The sequence below is a fragment of the Lissotriton vulgaris genome, unplaced genomic scaffold (genome assembly GCF_964263255.1).
Source record: "Lissotriton vulgaris unplaced genomic scaffold, aLisVul1.2 SCAFFOLD_1588, whole genome shotgun sequence".
Classification (NCBI taxonomy): Eukaryota; Metazoa; Chordata; class Amphibia; order Caudata; family Salamandridae; genus Lissotriton; species Lissotriton vulgaris.
The window spans coordinates 476246-498279 of record NW_028253588.1 but is presented as its reverse complement, the minus strand read 5'-3'; the positions used below and the strand labels follow the sequence as shown (position 1 = coordinate 498279).

Genomic DNA, 22034 nt, shown 5'->3' with positions numbered 1-22034 from the left:
TCAAAGGGGTGTTTTGGGAAAATCTTACGACTACCTATAACATTTTGTTAGCGGAGGCTGACTGGCCCCCACCTTTTCTGCTCGCAGCTCCGAGAGGGGAGGAGGTAATCCTTCCTAGTTTCGCGCACACAGTCTAGAAAGAGCATGGGCCTTATTTATGAAGGCCTTGCGCCACCGGTGCGTCACTTTTTCCCATGTTAAAAGTGACGCATCGGCGGTGCAACGCCTTCATAAATAAGGCCCCATGCGCTGAATTTTGCAGAAGAGTGGGGGATAAGCCTCTTGCGCCGGCTCTGTACCATACACAGTGTGGTTGGGATACATTTTCCCCACACCACGAAATTCCTTTACGGTCTGTGCCACAGCCTCAACCTCAATATCCCATCTGACGTGAAGCTAAGGCTTCCGTCGCGGAAATCCTTGAACAATTGGAATATCAGGGTGTGATTGAAACTTGTGTGTCACCGATGAATAACCCTCTTTTTACTGTGACCAAGCCTGACGGCTCGTACCGTTTGGTTTGGATTACCGGCATTTGAACTCGCATTGCCGTACCTGTGCAGTACAGAATACTCACGGCTCTGCTCTTGTGGATGGTCTTGGGCGTAAACGGTTTAAATCCACGCTTGACATTTCCAACAGTTTTTTTGCCCACAATTTGACCGGACTGAGTTCCCAGTGGACCAGTTTTACCTGTGGTGGTAAACAACGCCAGTATAAAATATTACCGATGGGCTATAAGAATAGTCCGGGAGTATTTGCTGCCCGTATAGTCTCTCTCTTAAAGAGAATAGACACTGATGCGTGTTCGTATGTGCATGAAATTTATCTCACAGAGGACGAGCTTTGGGCGCATCTGTGTCGCGTTGACCGCATAATTTGTAACTTTGTGGACTTTGGTTACAAGTTCAACTTTGCAAATTCTCATGTTGCAGAGTACACAGTGTTGTTCCTGGGCTATGAGCTCCACAATGAAGGTCAAGGATTGGCTCCTCACTTCTTGGAAAAATGCGCACAACTGTGCGCTCCTACAACTCTGAAAAAATTACAGTCCTTGCTGGGATTTTTGAATTTTGGGCGTACTTATATTCCCGAATATGCCCAGCGTATCAAGCCTTTGTATGTTTTGATACAACCTACTTTTACCAAATCTTGCTGGCTGCCGGAACATTCCGCTATTTTGCAATCCTTGCAGGCTGATCTTCTAGAATCTAAATTCTTACAGACTCGTGACAACCACACCAACCTGGTGATAAGAATCCTCCCTCGGGCGGTGGGTTTCACGTACCTTACTTTTAACGAAGGAGACACAGTACCTATTGCTTACAAGTCACACTTGTACACTTCAGCTGAAATGCGGTTTTCCTCTGTGGAAAAAGTGTTGACAGCAGTGCAAATGGCAATTCTCAAGGAACGTGCACTGTGGCAGGGAAAACGCAAGTTGGTTGTAACCCCATTTCCTGCATTAGAGGCAGTGACAAAAGCCAGTGTGCCAAATTCTAAAGCTTTGCACCCTCGGTGGATACAATGGGCAGCGTCTTTGATGTCTCCGGAAGTCACGTTTATTTTTAATGCCACCTTACCCTTGCAGGAGTTTTTGCAGTATGAATTTGTTCATTCTGCCCCGTTGACTATGCGGCCTTTGGACGACTTCCATTGCATCATATACACTGATGGTTCAGCGCAGGTTGCGCATGGGTCTAAACGTTTCTGCTTGCGCTATTGTGGTCGGTGCCATGGTGAATGATGAGTTCAAGTCCAGGGTCGTGCACACGCAGACTCTGGGGGACTGCACCACACAATTAGCAGAGCTTCGTGCTCTGATGCTTGCATTGGAGTACGCTGATCCTGGTGTGACAACTCTTATTGTTAGTGATTCTTACTACTGTGTCCAGTCTTACATGAAAACCTGTTCTTTTGGATTCAGAATTATTTTCGTTACTCCAAGGGTAGCACAATAAAACATAAAATGATCTGGGTCTGAGTGGCTGAGCTTAAAGTGCAGTTGCCCCTCGTTTTTGTGATTCATACTCTCGGTCATCAGCGCATGGGAGTCCACGCTGTTGGCAATTCGCTTGCCGATGAGGCAGCAAAATCAGCGGTATCGACATATTTGGTTGCAGCAGTTACACGTTCCAAAAGTAAGATTGATGATGATATCTTGGCAGCTGTTGCTGCAACTGAGAAGGGAGGTAAATATCCAAAAGGATTCCCTTCGAAGTATTCGTACCACTTAAGTCCTGATAAAGTTCCTTATGTGAAAATCCACAGACCTGTTTTTTTTTCACCATTATATGTTCTGGAAATGTATTAACACTGATTGCAACCTGGTAGATGTCATCTCGAGATCTCCATCTTTCCATGGTTACTAGTGATTAAGCATGGGCAAAATTTGTGAATTCGCGTTCCGAAAATTCACGAATTTTCCTGCGAAATCGCAAAAAAAATCAGCGAATTTGCAAATCTTCCCGCGAAATCGCTGATTTTTGTGCGATTTGCCCTGGAGTATTTTCTACTGACTAATCCAGTAAGTGCTCCCTCATTGGGTAAATGTATAGTGCTTTTACTACACTGCAGCTGCATAAAGGGCCAGAAGATGTGTCTCCAGTGACCATGTGTGCACACATGGTCACTGGAGACACATCTTCTGGCCCTTTACGCAGCTACAGTATAGTAAAAGCACTATGGGGCAGATTTACAAGCCGCTTGCGCCTCTGTTGCGCCGCAGTTGCGTCACTCTTGTGACGCAGCTGCGTCACTCTTGTGACGCAGCGGCAGCACAAAAAATGCGCCATGGTGCTGGGTATTAACAACTTGACGTTGTAAAGCCCCGCACCATCAGGAGGAGTTCCGCCGCAGGGGAGGGCGTTCCTGTGCAGGAACGCCTCCTAAAAGAGGCTGAGTGAAATCTTGAAGATTTCACTCAGTCACTTTTAGGCCAATGCTGCATCAAAACCCTGCGCCTGCTTGAAGCAGGCGCAAGGCTTGACGCAGCATTGGGGAGATAAGGCCCCCCAGAGTATTGCTGGAGTTGCGTCGTGCTTGCGACGCAGCTCCAGCAATGAGCTGCTTTTACGGCACTGATGCGTGAAGCATCTCTGCCGTTTTTGCCACATGGTGCGCCGCATTGTAAATGCGGCGCACCATGGTTGGTGGAGCTGCAGCGCAGAATAACTGGCGCATCCCTGGGGATGCGCCAGTTATTGTAAATATGCCCCTATACATTTAACCAACGAGGGAGCACTTACTGATTAGACAGTAGAAAGTACTCCAGTTGAGTTGAGGTATTGCACAAAAAGGTGGCATCTTCGTGGACAAACACGCAGAGCGGGATTCATTCTGCCCCCTGTTAGACTCGTCTTTTGTGCATTTCTGCCCTCTGTTAGACTCGTTTTTCCCTTGTTTTTCTGCCCTTCTGCCCTCTGTTAGACTCGTTTTTCCCTTCTGCCCTTTGTTAGACTGCTTTTTGTGCCTTTCTGCCCTCTGCATCACCAAATCATCACTCAGCGCTACCCCAGCATCATTCAGCACCACCACATTATCACTCAGCACCACCACATTATCACACAGCACCACTCAGCACCACCACAGCATCACTCAGCACCACCACAGCATCACTCAGCACCACCACAGCACCACTCAGCACCACTACATCACCACTCGGTGTCACCACAGCATCACTCAGCGTCACCACAGCAGCACTCAGAGCCACCACCGCATCACTCAGCGCCACCACATTATCACTCAGCACCACCACAGCATCACTCAACATCACCACAGCATCACTCATCACCACCACAGCACCAATCAGCACCACCACAGCATCGCTCAGCACCACCACAGCACCACTCAGCACCACCACAGCACCACTCAGCACCACCACAGCACCACTCAGCACCACCACAGCATCATTCAGCACCACCACAGCACCACTCAGCACCACCCCAGCATCACTCAGCACCATCCCAGTATCACTCAGCACCACTCAGCATCACTACAGCACCACTCAGCACCACCACAGCACCACTCAGCGCCACCCCAGCATCAATCTGCGCAACCATTCAACAACAACTGGTTCAAATATGTTCTCTCAATGTTTCAAGCTTTATTACAAATGTCACAAAAAGATGTTAATATTTCAATTCTGTTCTTGGATTTTCGTCACAATAAAATACACTGAACATAATATTCACAAAAGTTATTTACAAAAGTTTAAGCTATTGCCATTATAAATTAAAATTACTTTTATTTAAGTATTAATTATTTTAAAAAAATAAAAGCCATTGTAATTTGTAATATCAATACATCTAAGTCACGTAAATACAAAACATGTTGCATTTCAAATGCTATAGGTGTCACATTTGCGAAAGTTATAACTATTGGCATTGTAAATGACAAAGCTATTAATTTAGCTATTTTCAAAACCAACACATAAATAAAAAAAATTGTCATTTACAAGACCAATAGCTCAAACTTTCCTAATGCGAGACCTATTGCATTGCAAATGCTTGTTTTTGTATCTGTCAGTGCTTCCTGTTGAGGTTTAATTTTCGTGACAGGCGCCTCATTGCCTACTTGTAACTATTCTCTGACCCTGCTTCAAGGGTCAGAGATGGGTCAGAGAATAGTTGCAAGTAGGCAACGAGGCGCCAGGAAGCACTTACAGGCTTTCAGCAGCAGTTAATTTCTTTGTAACCCTTTTGTAAAAGGGTACAAAAAATTAGCTTCAACTTTTGCACCTGCTGCTGTAACCCTGTAAGTGCTTGGCTGAAAATTCGTCCCCGCTGATTCGCGGATTTTACGAGCGGAGCGGATTTTCAGCCCATGCTTATTACTGATACATATGGTTAGAAGTATATGAGGTAAGTGCCTAGGTGTCAAGTTTTCGGATTGCTATGTGTAACATTTTCATAATTTCTGTGTAATTATGAGTGACATTTCAATAATAATGAGTGACACTTTGCCGTAAGCTAAGTTAAGCATTGAAGATGAGGGAAACTCACAAATATCAGAAATTACACCCATTTGAGCAACAAAAACGTACCAACAGGATGTGAGGGTCCAACATCGATCTCTCCTCTGTCAGGTGACACAAGGATTCTGGCCTCCTCAGGCAGCCCGACATTGGGCAAGCATCAGGATAGTGAGGCTGAGGTGCACGCACACAGCCAGCGTGGCTGAATTATTTCAAAATTACTTAGGTTCCCCAAAAAATCTGCGCGTTGTCAGACACTTTTGCCCGAATACTGGGACTTGGTGCCGGCAACCAGCCGTCCGATTGACATTTGGGGTCCCCTCGTTTCTTACCTCCAGCACCAGAGCGCCCTGCCATGTGCGGCCTCTAACGCACCCTCCGCTGGCACTCCGCTGGCACTCCGCTGGCGGCGGCCGCCGGTGATGGCTCGTGATATGCAGTGCCTCCTTTCACATGCCCTAACGATTCCTCGCTATCATTTCCATTAGCACCTGGCCTCTCCCAGGCGGTCCCCTGTCCTTCCTGTTTCACTCCACGTAGCTTTTCTCCACATAATGTACCAGGTTAATTATGCATGATTGACCTAACAGTGTATGTAACAGATGTGGTTTTTTTCACTCATTGCGGACTTTTCACCGGAATATATTGTACGATGTTGTGCAATTTTCTCAATAAAGGTTTTTAGAAAATCCCCCACCGCACAAGAAAAGCTTCCCAAAAAATATTTAGCTTAGCTAAGCTGAGCAGCCGACCTACTGGGCCCGGGGACCGGCGCTCCGCCTGCTATGTGCGATTTTAGTTGCACCACAGAGGCTCTATGGGGCATATTTACATGTTCTGGCGCATCTCTGCGAATCAGCAGGGATGCGCCAGAACAGATGCGTCATGCAGTCCCCTCCTTCCGCCACCACAGATGCGCCGCATTTACAATGTGGAGCGCCATGGTGCAAGGAAGGGAAGATGCGTGACGCATCTTGTGGTGTATGGGCGGCGCATTGCTGGAATCGGACGCAACTCCTACAATGCACAGGGGCCACCCATACTCAAAGTGGTGCGTCACTCCTTACTTCTGCTTCAAGCAGGCGTAAGGATTTGACGCAGCAGCGTCATAAAACTGACTCCGTGAAATCTTGTAGATTTCACTGCGTCAGTTTTACGGGGCTTTACTGCGAGGGAACGCCCAACCTGCGACAGAACGCCCACATGAAACCTGACGCAGGTTTCATGTGGCGCAGGGCTTTACAACGTGACGCATCTGCCTAGATGCGTCACGTTGTAAATAACTTGCAACGTGGCGCATTGTTTATGCCACCACGGCGTCACAAAAGTGACGCAACAGCGGCGTAAAAGTGTCGCAAGGGGCTTGTAAATCTGCCCCTATGTCTTGTGAGTCGTCACCCCGACCCAAAACACGTTAGACATCAGTTCAGAAGATGATGATCTGATCAAAACCGTGAGTTAAAAAGCTAATTTTATTAGCATAGCAATTCAGAGATTATATCCTCTGTCAACTACTGGCGGACTCCTATGGCATCGCCATGCCCCATGATTCTCAAGAGACACAGGAATGGGGACAGTGCTCTGGGATTCATCTGAGGATCCACTCCTCCAGCTGTTCCGGTCCGGCACAGTTCACACTACTGGCCCACTAGCAGCATGCAATTTACAGGCCCTGGGTACAATTAGTATCAGTCTACTTGGGACGTATGAGTAAATTAAGTGTGCCAACTGGCTGCAAGCCAATTTTTTCCAGGTTTAGGCCGGGGTAAGAGCACAAGCAATTTAGCACCGGCTAGCAGTGGTAAAGTGCACATCTGTACTTGATATTCAGAGTAAAGGTGATTCATTTTACAGTGCAGGAGGCACACTACAGTATTTTGGTGAACATAAAGAACAAGAACCATGAATGAATTCATTTGTCTTAAATAAATTCATACACTTTTAGAATTCAAGAATACAAAGATGTAATTTGCTAATTAAACTCTGACAAGGCAGTTTGCCATGAAAGACAAAAAAATTAAAGTGTTTTTCATTTCGAGCTACTGGGAGGAGGTGTGTAATGCTCTCTGAGATCCTCAATATTAAGATTCAGGTAGGCCTTTCCCTTGTGAATTTTGGGACCTGGATCGGAGAGCAAAACTACTCTTGTACATGATTCACTTGGCCCGGAGGGAGAACTGTAGGAGGTGGCTCAGCGACCTCCCACCCGCGTATATTGAATGGTTGGGGTCAGTCAAATACAACTTGAAAATGGATTCAATTGATCTGGAGAGGGAAGATGTAAGCTTTGGCTCCTATTGGTTAAGTGGTTAGAAAGAAAGGGTGATTGGAATGATAAGGGGGCATATTATCAAGCAGGACGCTAAAAATTATCACTGTTTTAGTGGCAGAAAACTGCCTCTAAAGCGGCGATAATGAGCTTGATAATATGGCCTTGTGAATTCCAATAGAAACCCATGTTCTGTTGTAAACCTGGGCTTCTATGGGAATTCTCCAGGGCATATTATAAAGCCCATTATCGCCGCTTTAGCAGCAGTTTTCTGACGCTAAAATGGCGATAATTTTAACGCCCTGCTTGATAATATGCCCCAGGATTCCGATGAGCACTGGGAGTTGAGCTCTCTGTCCTATGATTATACCCTATTGTTGTTTTTAATGCTTCGATATGGTGCTGAAAAACCATGGAGTACCAAAGAGTCCAGGATGATATTTCCCTGGTGGGGAGTCTGCACCCACTTGAGATCTGAGATCAGGGCACACTCAGGAAGGAGATATCAAATAGGGCAACCTGAGGGGAATGAGGAAACTTTAAAAATAAAGAGTTTTTAACAGGCTACAAAAGAATTAAACCAATATATTAACATAAGTCTTGCCAAAAGTGTTTAAAACGCAATGCCAAAGTAATGACCTTCGTAAAGGTGGATAGAAAAAACACGCCTTGTTTAAATGATTTTTTTAAAAATAGTTTTATTTTCCCTTTTGTAAAAAAACACATATTAAAGTAAACAGTGATAGTGTCTCTACGGGAAACTTGATGGCATGTAACTTGCAGTTAAGTCAGAGAGCCAGGCTTAGAGTTCATGTTATCACTCCTTCCGCACATGAGTGCACCATCCTCCCCAATGGTAATAGGCTATTCCTCCCTGTAGAGCTCGGCGTACCCCAAGCCCCTTCGCATCAGTTGCTACCCACATAGCCTGTGAGAAGGCCTCCCCACTGAGTTCTAATCAGGGCCTTACTAGCCTCATAGGCCAAGTCCACCACCACTCAGCAGATGCAGGGATCTGTCAATCTTGCACTGTCTCATTACAGCAGGTGCAACACCCTCCCCAGGAAGGGACAGTCCACTCTGGCTATTTTCTCTGCTGCAGGCTCATCTTCCAATGCCTCTGTCATTCCCTGTAGCATGTTCTCCTATTCTCTGCAATCCTCCTACAGGCGCTCATCAGTGCAAACCTCTTTCATGCGCCTCAACTCGGATGTATGTCGTTACAGTGCATGCTTTTTCCACGCATGCCTTTACAACGCAGGTTTTACAACGCAAGTCATTACAACGACTTGCGTTGGGGGGCGCTAGATAGTGAATAGTTTAATTTACTATTCCAACTCCAGTCCCCGTGGATAGTAGGGTAGGTTTTGGATAGTAAATTAAACTATTCCCTATCCTAGAGTGCCCTCCAGCGCAAGTCGTTGTAACCACTTGCGTTGTAAATCCTGCATTGTGAAGGTACTGCGTGGAAAAAGTTTTGTTGTAAAGGATGCTTCCCCTCAACTCCATCCATGCCCATTCCACCAGGTCCCTGGACCATGTCTGTATCTTGGGCCCAAGGTTGGACATTCAGCTGATAGTCACTCATCACTTGGCCAGTAGGAGCCCCAGATGTGAATTCTGATATTGCACCTTACCCTCATTGAGGCACGGAATAACGCCAAGGAGGCAGTGTTCAGCCTCAAGGTGAATGGCGGTGGCCTGCCGCAAGCATCCATCTGCCTCTTGCCAAGGCAATCGAACAATAGAGTGTTTCTTAGTGCTGGCATTACACCACTATCCTTCAGCAACAGAACAATGAAACTGGCATGGCAGAGTCTGGCTTTAAAGCCCATGAATGAACTTTGAGGAAAAAAGAGATAGAATAAAATAATTCAGCATAACCTTTGCAGAAATAGACATCTATGGCTCCTCTCTGACATCTTTGACCTTCACTAGCCTCATTCATTTGTGGCACTCTGCATCTTTGTGATCACTGTGTATTTCTTATATATATCAGCAAATGTGATTAATCATGCATAATTAAGATCTCCTTGTCTTGAAATATTGTTTTTAAAATGATTGTGCTAATTTATTTGATACATGGTCCATCATTCACCATTGTGTTGGCAGCGGTGTGAAATACATTGTGACAAAGGTTTATCTTAGAATTAAAAATATGAAATCATGGCACCATAGAAACAATAGGATTACAGCAAACTGTAAAATTAGTTTCAATTTTCTTTAAAATTCATTATAATTTTCCATTGCACTAAAAGCTTTTTGAAAACCAACACAATCTATTCACTCCTGAAATGCCATCTTTCTTAAAATAGCATAAATACTTCAAAAATAAAATCACAAAGAACAGATCAGTTGTTTTGAGGTCGGAGGCATGTCTGAAGTGTATGCAATCCAGCCCTATGAATCCCTTTAGCCAGAGAGATCCATTCAGCGGGTGAGTTCTTCACTTCCTCCAAGGAGTGAGGATCTTCCAGAGCGCTTCCCTCAGTTTGGGATTTCCCAGAATTAAGACAATGGGTTGAGTAGTTATAGAAGTGACAATAATAACCCAGCAGATAGAAATCATTAAGACGTTTGTTGCACACATTGTGAGAATCTGTGAAATTATACTTGAAATGTTGGTCAAAAGGAGGAACCCCATCATTTTTGCTGCCCTGTAATGAGCCTGCAGCTGGGGCTGGCTGAAGCTTGATGCATTATTATTCATCCTCCAGGTGTGTCTGCAGAGGGAAGTTAGTATGAGTGTCATGGAAGCAATGTCAAGGACAAGAGGTAAGCAGACACCAAGAGCAGCACCTACATAAAGGTATGAAGATGCCATATTTAGGACATTATTGGTGATAGTCATGTTAGATGTTGGATTAGCTGTTTGATTTTCCAGGGATTCTCCATATGGACTCAAGTATGAAGGGATACCGAGGGCAATGGACCCCATGACAGACCCCAGGAGCATCCAGGGCACCATCTTCGAGATCCTCATCTTCAGCCTGATGAAGAGGTGGTGGTTGAAGTCCACAATCTTCACACAGTAGAAGATGCAGAGGCAGGCGGTGAACCAGTAAGTGGTGCTGCTAGAGATTGTTCCAAATGCAAACAGGACTCGAAGATCGACATAGATACGAATAACGTTCATTAGACTGTAAACGATAAAATTACACTGATAAAATATGGATCCGATTCCGAGAGACACTAAGATGAGATCACAGGTATTCAACCTTCTTCCTTGAGCCCAGGCCAGGAGATAGAACGTCACAATGAATGCATTGGCGAGAATTCCAATCAATATCAATGCAATGTTCACAAATTCTGTCATAAATGTATCCTCCATTTTCTGTCCTTTTGTTATCCGTTCGCTGATGGAATTCACAAACAGCAATACAGGTCGCACCTAAGGCTTCTCTAGGTTTCTTGCACAGGGATCTTTTAAAATGAGTCCTGAACCGACAGCTGCACCTGGTTCAAATTACCACTCATTTCTTTCTTGTCATAAGCATGCATTCGGCTTTGCATTGATGCAAATCTGACCGATTTTTCCATCCTCATTCTTAACCATGTTTAAGATCAGATAAGCTATTTGACAGTCTAAATCTAAGATTTGAAGCTGAATTTAGATTTGCTTTCTCTATAACCAAAAACAAATTGAATATAGTTGTTTTAAAACAGAAGTAATCGCCACATGTATTCTATCATTCTCCTTTAAATGGGCTTCCCACGAAAGAGTGCATTCAGTAATTCACTCTAATATTTATACATTCTTAATGATTTAAAATTATTTTAATTAAAATATATATATATATATATATATATATATATATATATATATATATATATATATATATATATATATATATATATACATATATATATATATCTAATATACATTATAGTAAATATTGATCTTTTCTCGATGAAAGCATGTATTATTAAGAAACGTCCATGCTAACACCAATGCTATATATCACCAGTGATTTTCGTATGGCACTAATGTGGTGAATTCATTTATTTGAACTGTTTTATTCATCTTATCTTTAAATGGTTAAAAATGTTGGCCCACTGGTGTGAGTACAGGTACACATCTTATTGAAACTTAATATTTGATACATTTGCATGCGATAGATTTAAAACATTTATTTTTAATTTTCTTTATTGTTGAAACATGAGAGCACATTAATCATACAGTTACATCATGACCAAAGCTTTAAGTGGGATGAAAAAACTAGGGGGGCGCTCAAAGGGGTGTGGCCACAGTAATTATGTGCGTGGCTTAAAAACACCAACTAAAAATCTGTGCTCAGCAGAGTGTGCCGCCCGACTTGTATTTTGCTATTTATGTCATTGCATGCAGATATATGACACAAGTAACATCATGCCTACAGCAAGTTAGGACTATTAGCTTTGTCAATGGTTGTTTGTTGCTTAAGATACATAAGCAGCAAGTATGGCTTGTATAGGATATTGAAAAATCTTCCACTTAAAGACCTGGTGACACCACGACAATGTTGCTGCTCCTGAATTTCTAAAAGAGAAGGGAAATCCAGAGAGAAAATGTCTCTCTTTAAAGGATTTCCCTTGCCCTACAATGCTGACCTGGCATGAAGTAATGCCATAACTTCTCCACTAGTGAGAAGTGAGCAGTGTGAGCAGATGCACATCGATGTGCCTGCGGTCACTGCAGTCCGGAAAAAAACGGACCGCCTGTGCCGGGGCACAAAACAGAGCCTGATAGAGACCCGTTTCGAGGTCTCCTTTGAAAAAACTGCTGGTGCTCAGACCTGGTAAGACCCGGCCCACTTAAAGTCCTGATCATGGCCATAGTAGGTATTCACAAATCCCTCAAAGAAGGATAGCATAGAACATCAAGAACATCAATGAGCAATGACACTATTTGCAGTTTACAAAAACCGGTGAACCACAACCATGCATTAAGCCTGTCCCAGACGGCGTCACCTGGCAGCCATCTACATACCATGATAACAGCTGTGGATCAGTCAACCTAGTGGGCATTATATCCACCAGGAGGCAAACCCATTTTCCTCGTGCATAGCCTATCATGTAGCAACTTGGCCACGCATCTTACTCCACAATGAGGTACAATGTCCCCGTTCACTCCCCCTCGGCCCTTCCCACTCTCCTTGCCCACAAGGTATGTTTGATAAAAACCCCAGTGGTTTTTAGGGCAACTCTGGGGAGGGAGTAGCTCACCATATACGTGCAACTGAGTGTTGCAGTAGACCATGTCTGTATGCCATTCAACCAGGATGGGAACTGGGCCCCTTGCCCAGCGCATCGCTGTCCGGTAATAGCCTAATAGACTCCAGGGGTCTGGTTGCTTTTTCCACCCCCCCTTGTCAAATCACAGAAGAGCCAGCATAGTGTCAACTGTCAATGGGGAACACCAGTAATCTTACTCACTTCTCAGAATATTACTTTCCAGAACTCTGCTATCTCTGTGCAGTACCATGCCACATGTATAAAATCAGCCACACTTGTGCGGCATCTCGGGCACTGCATGGAGTATCATAACCTTTATTTGCAAAGTCTTTCTGGGGTGTAGTAGACTCGATTGACATATTTAAAATGTATGAGTCTATGTTACCCATTTAGTGATACCGATTTGGTCACAGTGCAACAGTATCTCCACTCTTCATCATTTATGGTCTTGCCTAAGTCTGTCTGCCACTCCTGCAGTGTGGACCTTCGTGACCAGCCCGGTGGAGGAAGTGCATGATTGAATCAGTGCCTACAGGGCAGGAAGTGCAGGGGGTTCTGCATGTCCTCCTCCAAGAATTCCTGCAGGGGGTGAGGCATGGTAAAATATTGAAAGCGGGCAAGGGGCTTCTGTGCTTGTTCTCTATCCTGGAATACGTCCCAGCTCTTCTCCTCCACTTCTTGGAATAACTCCCCATCTCGTTGACCCCAGAACTTTTAATGTGGTTACTATGCCTTTCTCCCAACTCGGCAGAAACCAAAAGCACCAATCCATTGGAACATGTGGGTAATATAGTAATATAGTAAGGGGCTGGCCTGCTGCTCCAGTAGTTTCTGCCAAGCATGTTTCACAGAATTAGGAGAGTCATATATGCCGTGGCATGTAGAAGCTTGTGGAATAGCGTGTGTGGGAGAGTGAGAGGATGTTAAGCATCTCTTTCAATGTACAGGTGTGATAGATCCTGTGGACCAGGTAGCCTGCGGTACGCTACCGTGCACTGCACCATTCTATAGTACTATTCAAAGTGTGGTGCGATTAGCCCCACATATCATGCGACAAGGTAAAAACTTACCACTGCACCCTATGCCAACCGAAAGGAGCTAAATACACAACTCTGTAAACAGTGACTTTGGTAGAAGCATTGGGATATGGTGTGATATGAATACAAATCTGGGGAGTACCATCATTTTCATGAGCATTATCCACCCCATTAGAGACAGGAGACGTTTAATCCAGCACTCAAAATCTTCTCCAAATTTGTATATTGCTTTGCCATAGTTATCTCTCAGAACCTGCACAGGGTCTGCGTGTATTTGTTTCCCCAAGTGTAGGACAGAATCAGTCATCCAATGAAGAGGGAATTCCAGCTCTATAGGTGTCATTGCGGGAGTGAGCAGGAAGATTATTGATTTGTCCCAGTTTATCTTGAGGCCTGAAAGCCCCCCCAAATCTCACCCCTTCTCTTTGCATGGTGAGAGGTTGCTCTTACGGTCTCAGACATATATTAGGGTATCATCTGCGTATGCTGATATAACAAGGTTATAAACTGGGAAGCATGGTCCCCTATGCCCATGGTATTCTTGGAGAGTGCCCATCAATGGCTCTGCCACCAGTGCAAACAGTCAGGGCGATAGGGGGCATCCCTGTCTGGTTCCCCTAGTGATTGCTATTGGGGCCGTCATAGTGTTTCCGCCTCAAATCTGAGCCATTGGCTATAAGTACAGGACTTCCATCAGTCTCAGAAAGACGTCTTCCACCCTGACCCGGTGAAGGACAGCTCAAACAAAGGCCCAGTCCACAGAATCAAACACTTTTTCTGCATCTAACACAGCAGCTGCCCTCACGTTCAGATGTACATGCTGTATAACACCAAATAGAGTATGGGTGTTATATATCAAACTTCGACCTGGGACAAATCCAGCCTGTTTCTGTCGCACTACTCCCGGCAGCAGAGAGGCCAACCTATTGGCCACAACTTTACCGTATATTTTAGTGTCAATATTTAATAAGGATCACAGCCTGTACAAAGAGTAATTCTCGGGGTCCTCCCAGGCTTCAAGAGAGTAACAATGAATGCTTCTCACATTGAGGGAATCATCCCTCTAGACTCTGGATTTGAGGGAATCATCCTACTAGCATCTGCCACCTCTTCATAAAGTGGGACCAAATGCAGGATAAGGAGATCTTGATAGGCCTTGTAAAAGGCCACCGTTAAGCCATCCATGCCTGGTGCCAGATGGCATACTAAGGAGGGTAGCACATACCTCCTTAGGGTGCAGTGGAGCCATTAGGTGCTCGTTGTGCTCCGCTGTGAGCCACGTCATAGCAATATGCTCTAGTTGATCCAAATAGCCTCTTCGTCAGGTGTGACCCAGGTGCAATATAGATCAGCATAGTGTCCGCGATGACAGCTGTGTCATTAAGCAATTGCTCCCCATTATCTTGGATGCCTATGATCACCTTGGTTTCCCTTCTGGAGCATGCTAGCATCGCAAGAGAGGCTCCCAGTTGCTCCCCCTCTCCATAAGTCTTTTGAACAGCATATTTACCAAGGTGTTTGACCTTCTCAGTAGCTGTATCTTGATATTCTTCCATTTTACTTTACATTTTTTCCTAATCTGCTAGGGTCACCATCCCTCTCGTGCCTAGTTTCCAAGTTTGCTATCTCCTTTTCCAAGCGTGCCAATCTGCCCCATATGATCTAAGGACCACAGCATGTTTAGTGAGATCAATGCCTCTAATATAAACTTTGAATGTTTCCCACACTGTGATAAAGTTGACGACTGACCCCACATTGACTTAAAAACCCAGTCCAACAGAGAGTAGGGACGGAATCACCAAGTAAGAGCAGCAATCCCTAGGGAGCAAAGCTCCAGGTCCAGTACCACAGGCTAGTGGTCAGAGTAAGTGCAAGGAAGGGGCGTATACTCAGATACACAAGATTTTAAACTCCTAGATATCATCCAGTAGTCTATGCGGTTGTGGATATTGTGGATTGTAGAGTAATGGATGTATCCCCCTCCCTCATGACAGCGGTGTCTCCATATGTCAACTAGTCCTGTACTTCCTGCTAGTTCCATAAATACCCTGGCAGCAGCAGCGGATAGGCGGTGAGGAGGATCCCTCGATCGGTCTTGGTATGGATCAAGTACACAGTTGAAGTCTCTACCCCAGATCTGTGGGAGATCACCCCACTGCAGCAGGTGAGCACTGAGGGAGTGATAACACTGAGGGTGATTGGGACCATACAGCCCACCAGTGTCACCTCTAAATTGTCTTTTTGTCAGGAAGCAATTATGAATCTCAGCAAAGACATTCGTCAGTCTTAATCCCAAACCACTATCGGCCCATATCAGAACTCCATGTGCTTGTGTGGAGAACCCTGCAGCATAGTAATGGCCACGTAGTCGCTGTCTTGTGAGTGCGTCACTATCAGGGGGCAGGTGTGTTTCTTGCAAAATCGCTCCATCCACCATATGTTGTTTGAGATAAGCTTTTGTTAACAACGGAAGAGTGATAAATACAAAACACCTCCAGTGGCAATTCAATGAGAAAACCATTGAGAAAACAAGAAAAACAAAAATAGCTAATACTGGTGAAGGAACACAAAAGTTAATTATAAAAAGAACCCTCACTCACCTACCTGGTGGTGACATGCTTCATCATTGGGTTCCCACTGGAAGGACCGAATGTCCTCCCAGTGTGATACTACGCCTGTTTACAGCAGAGCTGGTTCTTTTGTGTGTTGATGCAGTGAAAAACCAAAAGTGATAAATGAGTGCAAAACTTAAAAAATGCGTAGTTTTGACTGTCAACTACTTTATTAATAGTCCAACCACCATTAGTTAGAAACAGGTGAATTTTGGACTACCAAGTAGGTTTTTTAAAATTGAAAACCCTTAGTCCTCTGAAAAATTGGTCAACATGTTTCAGCTCAGGAGCCAGAATCGCTCAGCATTCGTCAGGACCGTAAATGTAATCCTCCGGTGGTATGCACGCGCTAAGGCGCACCCAACCGTGAGGATATAGATGTGAATTTTTTTTTTTTAAATTGTATTGAATTACTCACGGATTTACCCCTGGGGGCACGCTCAGTAATTTACTGGGGCCTTCTATCTGCAGGGAGGAAGCAGAATAGTAATTCAAGAGACATATTAATCACATGATTACATTTATACCTTGTAACAGAAATCACAGAGCAGTGTTTCCAAACCCTTGCCTTCACCAGCTGACACCCATTATGGTGGCGCACTATTCATGCAAGCATATATTGGGTCTTAAGTTGCCAAGAAAAAGGTAATATTAACAGAGAGGTCAGAAACTCTCAGAGTCCACAGGGCATCTGCTCTAAAGACTAACAGTGTGAATACCAAATACACCTACAGAACATTTGAGAATTCCTCTTCATTGACTCCAATAGTTTTTAATCTTGTCACAGTAAAAATGGGCAACTTCACTCGATGTTCCCATCCTATGGTTTGAACATAAGGACAACCTTGGATGTCTCCATGCTCCTGATTCAACATGAATAGGAGTATTTGCTTAGTTCATTGGTGCCTCACATTCTTGCCAAAAGTTCTCCTCTCGGATCAGATCCATCTCTCATACTCAATATGCTTTTTACTAGCTATGAAATCATGTGAACGCACCTGCAAAGAAAGAACATTGCAGCACAAGCAAAACTTTTACATTGAAAGTTATGAATTGAAGACCAAGGCTTAAGGCCTTTGGTTAAGCTACCTTAGTGAAGCTGTTAGTGTGCACTGTGAATGCATGATTCAATGTGCACATATAGTTACATCATAAATGCAAAACTTTACAAAATGAATACATGAGTACATAAGCAATGCAATTTCAGTAAAAGCAGTAGAACTCCAAATACACAAATATAAGTGGGAATTAGAATTAGAATTTATAACATTATAATAAAGACATTAGAGCACATACTTATATGAATCCCTGGTTTCTTCAGTGAAAGCACACCAGCAGAATGCCTGGAGCTCCACTTTATATTGATAAGGTATAGACACAAAGAAGTTATGTTGTGCTATACATGTGAGTGTCTCTCTTCTGTGACATATAGGGGTGGAGCTTAAATTGTGTGTTTCCACTTCACACTAATGTTCTACCTCTATTCAATGTCTAGAAATGATAACAAAAGAGGACTGGAGATATTAAACTTCATCTACTTTCAGCACATGACAAGCCAAAAGAAATGGGTATTCCCCGCAGGATCACTAATCTTGAGGACCATTCTATGAGAGACAATGTCAAATCATTTTGATTTTAGAAGGGTGCAGAGGGTTCAGATCATTTCTTCTTGAATGGCTGCCTGCCCTTCTGGATGCTCCATTGTCAGAACCTCTTGAGTTTCAAAAGAGTCACCAGGTTCAATACCATTAATCTCTTTTGGCCAACTGATCACACCACTTCATTGCATACTCTGCCATCAACATGTGAGAGCATTTGTGAGAGCGACCAGGCAAAAGAGTCCCCTTTCAATATGAGGGTGTACACATTTACGTTTCAATGATTACTCTACTAATGGTAATATCAGTAGAAGGAAGCTCCTGTCCCTCTGACCCAACTGAAAGAGATTGACGAATCCTCATCACCAGAGGAGATGCAGGACCTCCTTCACTTTCTAGAATCACCATCTATGGGTGTGGCTAATGCCCCTTTCACATTGTCCTCGTGGCAGACACCTGACAATTGCCCCTTATCCATGGTTCTCACATGAAGACATCCACCCCCTCAATGCAGTACAAAAATCAATCCAACAGGCCGGATCTATAAAGGATTGTAGATCCATACTCTATTTTAGCCTGACACGCAACTTACGAAATATCAGAAAAGTCCCATTTAGACGTAGACCAGCTTACCACTTGGCTGAAATTATGTGATATTAAATAATGACCTGTCGTTTTTTACCTCATAGATTATCCACTAGTTCACGTTTTTAAAAATTGAACAAGAAAGAATAACATATATTAAGAGGTGGTGATTGCGGCGCTACACCTCCTAAGTGGTTGTGAATATCAAAAGGTAATATCCTTACAGAAACCTATGATTGATACTTATGCAACTGTAGCGTGCTGTCGCCAGAAGATTTTCTAATGTCATTTTATAGTTTTTATCCACACACGACTGAATATGGGGAATCTCTAATCAGCGCGCTCCATGCCATTTGTCATATAAAGTAAGCCCTTACATAGAAAGCTTCATCACTTTGGTGGCAAATAAATAAAAGTGGGACTTTTGGCATTCATCAAGGTCTATATTTCATCTTATACTTCATGTATCCATCTTCTTTCTCTTTTCATTCTTTTCTAGGTTATTTGGTCCAAATGAAGGCAGTCAATATTGTAAACTAAGAGTGTTATATAGACTGTTTTCCTCAGTGTAACATAGAGTATGGAATGAATTTAATGCAATACATGTCATTTATTGATGTGAATTGTTTCTTAGTATACTTTTTTGCAATTTTTAGGTTATTGTGGCTTTTCCTGACGAAGGCGTACTTTATGCCAAAACGTGCGTCGAAGATTCATTATTCTGTCACTTTATTGGTTTTTAATTGTGATGTCATTTAAATGTGATTCTATGCATACAATAAGTCAGGAAGCTTTTTTAAATGTCAATAAATTTGTGTTTTTAGCTTACAATCATAATAATGTCAATAGAGCATTGAATAACTGTGATTAAAATATATTTTGCATTTTTGTACTTTGGTCGTTACACTGAATTCATCATTATTATATATACAAATCATAACTATAGAACTAAGTTGCCTAGTAATTTATTTTTCATTGTGAGTTGCTGCTGGGTGACCTGTGGTTACGACGCTTCAATATTTGTTCTTAAAATAAAGAAGAACCTCTTATCTGCATCCTGCCTCCCTGGTACCTCTTCACATAAATTCATTAAAAGGCTGTTGATGACCCCAAAACGTGCCCCATAGTCATTTATTGAGGTAGGGTTGGATTTTATAGAGGACCAAATTAATATTGCCCCATTGGTTCTCTGGGCTAATATTTGGACGTCCGAGGACCTAACATTCTCAAGGGAAATTATCAAGGGTTGTATTAACCTGGATAATGCCCTTGCGATCCCATGGTTCCGTTTTGTCACAGAAAAATTCAATGCAATTAGCCGGGGCACTATTATGACAACCCTGCTAGCATTCATACAAATATGAAAACGATTATAAAAAAAACATATCCTGCTGAGGCAAATACGCATCATCAGCATTTGGGGACACATTGTCACTCAGACCTGTCTCCCTCACAACAGCAATTTGATCTGTCCTTCACTATTAACGCACAGACTCATTTTTTATGACAAGATTCCATCTTTGCACTTTGCACTTTCTAGTGTCCTTCCCTAAACACACTGCTTGTCCTTGTGATAATTTAGCAGCTCAGAGCACCTTGCACTTTATGCTGCTTTGCACTCTCTATAAAAAGCCAAGGGCATGTTTCCTAAACCCAATCTTGAAGGAAATCCGCCCTTGTACCTATCAGGATGATTTTAACTTTTTACACTCTTTGTCTACCGTTTCCATGTGCACTGCCGTATCTAACTATATAAGAATTGCATTGTCAATAAGAAAACGTTATGAATTGTTATAGAGAAATTGGTGTTTTAATTGGTATTTAAATAATGCAATATGTACTGATAAAACGGAAGCTGATAGGGGGTACTAAGCCAGCAGTTCAGAGCCTTGAGTATGTGGATTCAGGGCACTGAGCTTGCAGGCTTCATTTTTCAAGTAAATTGCAAAGCGCCGCAAATGTCTCTATTCTGAACTTTTAGCGATAGTAGTTACATTACTGTATAAATAAATTGGATATGAAATTCTTCACAGTTTTATATATGTATGTTAAACTCTTATGGTCCGCTCGAACCGAATACAGTTATTTTGAATTAAATTAAGTCATATTTAAATTGTATCTTATGTAATACATTTTCCACTTTTTTTCTATTGTTTAAATTTTTTTTACATTTCTTAAATTGTTTTATTGACATATTTTCAAAATTATTTTAACATATTTTTTACAGTATATATTAAAAAATTGTATAATTTTTCTCTAATATTTGAATTATACTTTAGAATTATTTAACATTTGTTGAGATATTTTACATGTTTAATACATTTAAAAGTGTTGAAAACATTTGTCCACCACATTTCAATAATTTGTCATTCATTTTTATGGGCAGATAGTCTTTCTTTAGTTTCATTTAGTGGCCATTTTCTTTACCACTACCTTTGATTTACTAGTTTATTTGTGTCATTTTGTGTCTATTTTCCTGGATCCAGGTTGCAGTAAGTTGCTGTTCTTTGTCAGAATAGGTAAGTCCTTTTTAAATGTTTCTTCAGGGTATTTACATTGGTGGGGATATAGGTGGTAGGTCTAGAGGTTAGTTATAGTGTTGGCTGTGGGTTTTTTGTATATTTAGTTGTATTAATTGTAGTGTTTTTCACTAGTGGTAGTATTGGATTTTTGTGCACTGTTTTAGTAATGCATCATTATGTTATATTTATATTGTGCTATTTTACTAATTTTATGATGGTTAAGGTCCTGACAACAAGCCAGGCGGGCCGCACACCGCCATACTCACGAAGGTGCGGTGGTGGTGGTACAGCCACCATTGCAGCACAAATTCTGCCTAGGAACTGCCCTTCCCTGGCGGTGGTGCAGCGGTGTAGTAGTACAGGAAGGTAGTACAGGAATTTATGTAGCGCAAATCACCAAGCGGTTTTTAACCGCTTGCTTAGGGAACCCGTCCTGGTATTCCCCTGTGAGATAACCCCAGCAGGGTATCCGCAAGGTGAAAGTCAGGCATCCCGCCGCGAGGGGCCGTTGTGGAGATTAAGCAAGCTATTGCCCAGAGTCGCAGAGTGTGAACCCGTGAATCAAGTAGGCACCGGAGCGAGAATTGTCGAGTCCATGGACATTTTAGGACTCAAGACTAACCCTGGGCGTAGTTCGCGGAGTCGGACTCCGCGGAGCTACGCGAAGACGTAGTTGCACTCCGCGAACTACGCGTAGCTCCGCAAGCATGCGGAGTTGCTTGCTGGGCCCGTTCGCGCGCCGTTTTTCGTCTTCGGGAGCGCGGTGCGCGTGTTCGGGGCGTTGCCTGCATGCTCGGGATGGCTAGCGCGCTAAATTACCCCAGAGGTTTGTCCCGCCTGCTTGCGTTCCCTTATTTCCTGTTCCGGGTCACAATTAACGTGGTCGCGTTGTGCAAGACATGTTCGGGAACTCATCTTCTCGTTCGCACTACAAAAGTGCGTGATCGCGCTAAATATCGCGCGAACCTACCCATGCGGTCGCGATGGGCGCAGCCATCTTGGATCACACACTCTGGCTATGGTTTTGGGCCTACTTTTGCATCCTGTTAAAATCTCTTTAATCCTTGTCTTTTTACCCACTTTTTCTAACTTTCTTTAGTTATTACCTATTTCTCTCTGTGCCTAGGTTTATATTTTTCATTTTATTTCTACTTTTACAACTTTTCTATTGCTTTTTACTTCCTTCTTGTTCTTTTACCTTGCTTCTTCTTTCCCCTACCTT

The 22034-nt window shown here is 43.2% G+C and overlaps 1 protein-coding gene across 1 annotated transcript; it reads right to left on the bottom strand.

Moving 5' to 3' along the window:
* Positions 1-9690: 9690 nt before the first annotated feature.
* LOC147660917 (taste receptor type 2 member 40-like) lies at positions 9691-10575 on the bottom strand. The gene has a single exon (XM_086951430.1). It carries the CDS (start codon positions 10573-10575, stop codon positions 9691-9693), a length of 885 nt encoding a protein of 294 aa, XP_086807556.1.
* Between the last annotated feature and the right edge of the window lie 11459 nt (positions 10576-22034).

What these genes read in the sequence shown, in the direction of transcription:
- LOC147660917 (XM_086951430.1), bottom strand. Translation starts at nt 10,575, where the DNA reads ATGGAGGATACATTTATGACAGAATTTGTGAACATTGCATTGATATTG.